This window comes from Danio rerio, chromosome 17, assembly GCF_049306965.1.
Source record: "Danio rerio strain Tuebingen ecotype United States chromosome 17, GRCz12tu, whole genome shotgun sequence".
Classification (NCBI taxonomy): Eukaryota; Metazoa; Chordata; class Actinopteri; order Cypriniformes; family Danionidae; genus Danio; species Danio rerio.
In genome coordinates this window covers 6,756,932-6,765,000 of record NC_133192.1, presented here as the reverse complement: position 1 = coordinate 6,765,000, position 8,069 = coordinate 6,756,932, and the positions used below count along the sequence as shown (strand labels likewise).

At 35.7% G+C, this 8,069-nt stretch overlaps 1 protein-coding gene across 1 annotated transcript in view; it reads right to left on the bottom strand.

Moving 5' to 3' along the window:
• LOC100330257 (ras-related protein Rab-39A) overlaps window positions 1-5,117 on the bottom strand; it is a 5,826-nt gene extending 709 nt beyond the window's left edge. Inside the window, exon 1 of the mRNA XM_021473050.3 lies at window positions 4,884-5,117. Coding sequence (XP_021328725.2) covers window positions 4,884-5,098 — 215 coding nt within the window. The 5' untranslated portion in view covers window positions 5,099-5,117. The remainder of the gene's footprint in view (window positions 1-4,883) is intronic.
• Between the last annotated feature and the right edge of the window lie 2,952 nt (window positions 5,118-8,069).

The window sequence follows — 8,069 nt, the reverse complement described above, 5'->3', positions numbered from 1 at the left end:
ATAAGAGACAAATGAAAACATACTATAGTAGACCTATTTATGGTTAACATTGTAGTGTTTTTGAAGAATACTATTCATATATATATATATATATATATATATATATATATATATATATATATATATATATATATATATATGTGTGTGTGTGTGTGTGTGGCACGTTGGTAAAAACACTAGTAGGACACATATGTATCACTATCAAATAAAAAAAACATTCCATTGTATTATAAACTAGATTTTTATGGTTTTATTAAGTAGTTCATTCATTAATTTTCTCTCAGCTCACAGCTTAGCTTATTTATCTGGGGTCACCACAGTGGAATGAACCGTCAACTATTCCAGCATATGCTTTGTGCAGCGGATGCCCTTCCAGCCACAACCCAGTACTGGGAAACACAAACACACTCATATTCACACACACTCAGACACTATGGCCAAATTAGTTCATCTAATTCACCTATAGCGCATATGTTTGGACTGTGGGGGAAACCGGAGCACCCGAAGGAAACCCATGCCAACACAAGGAGAACAGCTGGGACTCGAACTAGTGACCTTCTTGCTGTGAGGCGCCATTGCTAATCACTGAGCCATCATGCTGCCAAGAAGTACATTATAAAGTGTAATATAGATAAATATATATATAATTAGTAAAATTAAAGATTTTTTTTCTTTATATTTAATACATTTATATAATAGACTTTGATATATTTAGCTTGGGCTCACCACCCTCAGTCAAGTTTGGTTTTTAACCCTTCATATAAGAAAAAAAAAAACTTTGGGCACCCCAGGTCTAGACAACCTTGTTTATTTTATATTGAAGTTTTTATTCATAAATAAAAACTAGCATTGATGAAAGAAACGGCATAAAATCAATAAAAAATAAATTAAATTATCCAATTAATTTTGGCAAACACAAACTACTAATAAAATTTAATTTCGTCTTGCTTTTCCACTATTTGGGGCAATAATAATTTCATTCATTCATTCATTCATTCATTCATTCATTCATTCATTCATTCATTCATTCATTCTTTCATCTTCTGCCGCTTTTCCGGGGCCGGGTCGCGGGGGCAGCAGTCTTAGGAGAGAACCCTAGACTTCCCTATCCCCAGACACTTCCTCCAGCTCCTCCGGGGGCATCCCGAGGCGTTCCCAGGCCAGCCGAGAGACATAGTCCCTCCAGCGTGTCCTGGGCCTTCCCTGAGGCCGCCTCCCGGTGGGACATGCCTGGAACACCTCCCTAGGTGGGCGTCCAGGAGGCATCCGAAACAGATGCCCGAGCCACCTCAACTGACTTCACTCGATGTGGAGGAGCAGCGACTCTACTCCGAGCTCCCGGGTGTCAGAGCTCCTCACCCTATCCATAAGAGTGCTCCCTGCCACCCTCCGAAGGAAACTCATTTCGGCCGATTGTATCCGAGATTTTTTCCTTTCTGTCATGATCCAAAGCTCATGACCATAGGTGAGAGTAGGAACGTAGATTGACCGGTAAATCGAGAGCTTTGCCTTTTGGCTCAGCTCCTTCTTCACCACAACGGACCGGTACATTGACCGCATTACTGCTACCGCTGCACAAATCCGCCTGTCATCTCACGTTCCATCCTTCCCTCACTCGTGAACAAAACGCCGAGATACTTAAACTCCTCCACCTGGGGTAAGGACTTTCCTCCAACCTGGAGATGGCAAACCACCTTTTTCCGGTGGAGCACCATGGCCTCGGACTTGGAGGTGCTGAATCTCATCCCAGCCGTGTCACACTCGGCAGCAAACTGCCCCAGTGCATGCTGAAGGTCCATGTTCGATGAACCCAACAGAACAACATCATCTGCGAATAACAGAGATGAACTCCTGTGTTCCCCAAACTGGACATTTTCTGTCCATAAAAATTATAAATAGAATTGGTGACAAGGGGCAGCTCTGCCAGAGTCCAACATGCACTGGAAACAAATCTGACTTATTGCTGGCAATGCGTACCAGACTCCTACTCTGTTCATACAGGGACGAGACGGCCCTCAACAGATCGCCTCTGACCCTATACTCCCCGAGCACCCTCCACAGAATGGGGGACACGATCGAATGCCTTCTCCAAGTCCACAAAACACATGTGAACTGGTTGAGCATACTCCCATGAACCCCCCGAGCACCCTGATGAGGGTATAGAGCTGGTCCAGTGTACCACGGCCCGGACGCAAACCACATTGTTCACCCTGGATCCTAGGTTCAACCATTGGCCGGATCCTCCTCTCCAGTACCCTGGCATAGACTTTCCCCGGGAGGCTGAGGAGTGTGATCCCCCTATAGTTGGAGCACATCCTCCGGTCCCCCTTATATAAGGGGGAATGGAAATAATAATTTCAGTCCCGCTAAAAGCGACATGGGGTTTAAACTATGGATGAAAAAGGGCATAATAAGAAAGATTTGTATGAAGACAACATTTTTATGTCTTTTAAAAATCTTGTAGCAAAATTTTACACTTTTTAAAATATTTACAACTAAGAAGTTATATTTTTACACATTAAAAAAATTCAACACGGCTCCCACCAAGGTCGTTATTGGAAACTCTTACAGAACAAGATTGTTCCATCATAGGATGAATCACACAATTATATGACATATTAAGAGAAAATCATAAAGAAAACTTTGAAAAATAAAAGACTCGCATGGATCCAAGATCCCAGTAGAGGACTGGAATATAATTTGTTTGAATGCACGAACAAAAACAAACTCCTGTTTGAGATTCCTACAACATAATTGGATAATGAGAACTTATATTACTCCTGTAAGATTAAATAAATTCTACCCTAATATCCCTAATCTTTGTTTTAAATGCAAGAAGATACAAGGTACATTTTTTTCTTTGTGTGTGGGAGTGTTTGGAGGTACAAAAAAATTGTATTTCACAATTTATTTCCATTCCAGTTCCTTTATGTCCTGGATCATTTATATTGAATACGTATGAGGACAGTTGTGCTTTGTCTACTAAAGAAAGAAAATTGATTCATTTATGTGTAATACAAGTTTGGCTTTTGAAAATCTCACATACAGCTGAAGTCAGAATTATTAGCCCCCCTTTGAATTTATTAATTTATTTTTTAATATTTAAAATGATGATAATATTTTTTTCTTCTGGAAAAAGTCTTATTTGTTTCATTTAGGCTGGAATAAAAGCAGTTTTTAATTTTTTAAATGCCATTTTCATGCAATTCTGGAAATACTATTGCTACTATTACTAGTACTACTATTAATTTTATAATTATGGCTGTGTAAATAAATTACATGCAGTTTTTAAAAATGTTGAAAATGGTTTATTTCCACTACATTTTAAGGTCCAGACACAACATTTTTATCTATTTAATATTGATCGGCCACAAAGCACACGTTTTGTATCATCAATAATTAAGAGTGCTGGAGAAACGGATAGAAAAAAACAGGACATGGAGAGCTAATTTGATAAAAACAGCAACAATATTATTGTGTAAGAGCTTAAATGAACATTATAGATTTCATTTAAGTTGACTGTTCAAATTCAAAAATTTTAACCCAACTGGTTGACTTATTTATTAAATAACCCAATAAAGGTTAAAAAATAACCCAACAAACCACCAAATATTTCACCCAACTGGTTGAGTTAATAATAAATATCCCAATAAATGTTAAAAATAACCCAACAAAGCATCAAATATTTAACCCAATTGGTTCAGTTATTATTAAATAACCCAATGAAGGTAAAAATAAAAAAACCCTGATAAAGCATGAAATATTTTTAACTCATCCATTTGGTTAAATAAATGACTCAACATTTTTCAGAGAGTAGGACACATATTTCCCCCAAAAAGTGAAAATGGGTTGTTTTTGCGTTATTTCAAGCAAATTCATTCTTTCAGTTTGAAAACAAATTTTGACGCTACGTCACGGTGATGGGATCATTGTGTAAAATCCAGCGTAAAAATTGGATGTTTTTACCAGCAGGTGCAAAATGACATCTTCGAGTTTTCAGCATTAATTCATGACATAGACTTGGTTCGAACCAATCAGCACGCTCTATTGTGAATGAGGTGAAACTTCACTAATATGCAGTTTTTAATTTTTAAATCAGATCCAAATGATTAGCCCCTTTCAGCTATTTTTTTGTCAGCCTACAGAACAAACCATCGTTATACAATAACTTGCCAAATTACCCTAACGTGCCTAACCTAATTAACCTAGTTTAGCCTTTAAATGTCACTTTAAGCTGTATAGAAGTGTCTTGAAAAAAATCTAGTCAAATATTATTTACTGTCATCATGACAAAGATAAAATAAATCAGTTATTAGAGATGAGTTATTAAAACTATTATGTTTAGAAATGTGTTGAAGAAATCTGCTGTCCGTTAAACAGAAAATTGGGGGAAAAAATAAACAGGGGGACTAATAATTCTGACTTCAACTGTATATATAATATGGAGAAAATCCTCTGAAATTTGTTACACTGTGTTTTTGAAATTTAAAAATTGAGATATTGAAGAAACTTTGAAAGTCTGAAGTTGTGGAATGTGAATTGGTGCTTGATTAGACTTTTTAATTTTAATTAATTATTTAATTTTAATGTTACCTTTATTTTTAATAATTCTTAATAAGGATTATTTTCCCCCTTAGCCTGTTTGGGGTAAGTTTTGGGTTTTGGGATTTGAATTATAGTAAAACCTTGAAAAAAACTCAATTAAATCATGTTATACAAAAAAAAAAAAAAAAATTTCAAGCTTATGACAAACTATTTATGACAAAATATACCAAATATACCTTAAGATTATAAATACACAAAAACTTCCAAATCTTCCAAACAGCTGAACGAGTGAGCAGAAAGTGACCCACAGCATGCTTGTTTATCTGAGCAGCACTGACCTGAATCTCTCCTGTCCTGCCGTGTCCCACAGAAGCAGTTTAATCAGCACATTAGGCTCAATCTTCATGTTATGCACCTTAAAATCGATTCCCAGAGGAGACTGACGGGACTCCTCGAACGTGCCTTCAGTGAAGCGATGAAGAAGAGAGGATTTCCCCACAAAAGAGTCTCCTAAAATCACGATCCCGAACCTGAAGTTCCACGGCACCTCCATGGTGAGTCGCTTCACTTTTAGCCTTTACACACTGAACAAACAGGTTAAAAACACACACGCACAGGGAGAGGTCAGCAGAATGCACCTTTGCATACACACCTTTCTCAAAACAATAGCAGCCTGTCAGAGACATATTTTACTGTTGCACAATGAGCAACAGTATATCTGTGAGAGGGTTTGAGATATGCAGCATGATATTATGAAATATTGGTCACGTCTCGCAATAAGGTAGCATTAGTTAATATTAGCTAAAGGGACAGTTCACTCAAAAATGAACATTCTACCTTATGGGGCTTTTTGATGTCTACATACTGTGTAACCAGTGGCGCAAAAAGGGGGTATGCAGCAAATGCAGCTCATAGGGGCGCCACACATGGGGGGCGCCATTGTGCCAAAACTATTTTTGAAATTATCTATTTTAAAAGTTTCAAATTATATATATATATATATATATATATATATATATATATATATATATATATATATATATATATATATATATATATATATATATATATATTGTTAATAATGTTTCTTTAGCATTTTATACGCGTATAATATTGTATTTTATTAAATAAAGAAATCATTCCACCCCTCCCCCCATTTTTTATACCAGATGCATGTTTCTATGAATGTATTATGTACCATATTAATTCATCAGGCCTTTTGGTAACTTCTTTGCTCAAAACTATTTTACTTTTAGCTACAAACAAAGTTATAACATTTCAATTAAATAAAACATTTCACACAGTTTGTTTCTGTTTTTTTTTTTTTACACTAAACATTTGACAGTCTTTTTTATTTGACTTTTGCAGTTTCAGTCAATTGTTCTTGCAAAGACAGACCTTACACTTCTCACAGTATGCATGTGAGAAGTAATTGCAATGTTCTTTTGCCCTTTAGGACTCCCATGTTTATCATTTTGTTTTGACAAATGTAGTACAAAAAGTCCAAAAGCAAGGCTAGTCAAGGTGCTATAATCATTTAGAGAGGGAAAATTAAACGGAGAAATTTTTTTTTTCTGGTAGTATGAGATGCATTTCTTTGCGACGTAACATGCTTAATGTAATTATACCTTTTACTACTTCATACTATTTCAGTTGTGTTCAGAACTGTGAAACTGTATGTTTTGAAGCATATTGATATCTTTAAGAAAAAATATCTTTAATTTATTGATGGAAATATTTTCCACATTTTATCACTTGCCTGTTATAAAATATAGTTGTTTTGAAGGGGGGCGCGCAAAAGTTGAAGTCGCACACCCATCAGTAAATGTGCAGTTGCGCCCCTGTGTGTAACACTACATTTTGTATCCTCAACAGCTGAATCCACATGTATAGCAATTCATATATTTACCAGCATAAGGTGTATATTCTGAGACAATATTGTTTGTTTGTTGTGCTCTGTTGTACTTAGAAAAACTTAAAATAAAACTATTTAAAAAAAAAAAAGAACATTCTACCATCATTTACTCACACTTGACTCATTTATTTATAATATTATAAATACCCAAACTAGTTCATTTTTTAATATTTATATTAAAAGTGCGGTTAAAATGTTTAGATCTGTCACACTGCAAATACAATAAGACAATACAATTTTAAAGGGTCGTGAAACACATTTTTTGAGATGCTGACAGTCATATATGTGTCCCACCAGGACCGGCCCTAAGCAATTTGGCACCCTAGGCAAGATTAAAGGTGGCGCCCCGTCACATCGCAGTAAATTCCACTGTATAGCCAAACTAAATAGCTTTTTGATTGACTACTACAAGCTGGGAAAACATCAGATAAATATGCCAATGCAATTAACATTAATGCTGAATAGATTTAATATTCACGCATTTGCTTGAAGAAGGAATGATGGGGGTAGTTACATTACCATTACTTTTTTCCATAACATCTATGCCCTTCCACACCATTAGCTGACGTCAAAACTAACATATAGCACTATAGCTATTTATTGATTAGCAATCTGTCCAACGTTGGATGTAAAAAATATGGGACAACAAATAGCTTCAAATGATAGAATACATAGCAAACATTAGAAAATATTGACAATGAAACAAAAGGTTTAGCCTATTAAAATCAATGGCCTATCAGGAATTAAATACAGCTATAAAATCTACTTCACTTTTAATTGTATTTGCATATTGATTAAAGTTACTAGAGTTATTTAGTGAAGAGCAGCTAGTGAATCTCTCATTGTGTTTTGTTTGATAACAGATGTGTTAATGTAATAATGCACAGATCTATAATGAAGCATTCGACTACTTTAGTAACTGTTTGTGCTCATTTAAGAGAAAATTAGTTGTGTTTAAAATAAAACACGCAGGACGGAGGAAAAAAAGAAAAAAAGAAGCACTTTTCCGACGGTTCCTTACTAAGACCTCCGCTCGGCACGAGCTCTCCCGGCTGAACGCATATTGGCAAGGGTTTAAATGGAGCAGTGTTAAAATTAAATTTAAAATTAGTTAAAATTACGACCATTGCTCTCTTTTTTTCGTTTTTTTTATTGCTTTTGCGAGGGCTTAAGTGTGTTTGTGTGTGTTCGTTTGGTGCTGTCTATGTTTGTGTATGTGTGTGAATGAGAGACAGTGTGGTGCTGTGTGTTTATACAGAGAGCTTGTTATAGCCTCCCCCCAAAATATAACACTGTGTATGGAAAGCATCGTCAATGCACCGTGATATCGAACCAAATCGATAATCGTATGATTATCGTAACCGAACCGAACCATGAGACCAGTATAGGTTCACACCTCTAGAAAAAACCCCTGCTGAGACAGGAGGGGTGTTTCATGGCCCTTTAAAAGAACATTGTAAACTCTGTAAACATATAAACATCCTTCACCCAAAAATAAAAACAAAAAATTTAGCAATAAAATATTGACTTTATTGAATAAGAAAAGAGTGAAATATCTTCTTATGTGTTTATAGAATTCATGAACATTGTTAAATACATTTCAAGGAAT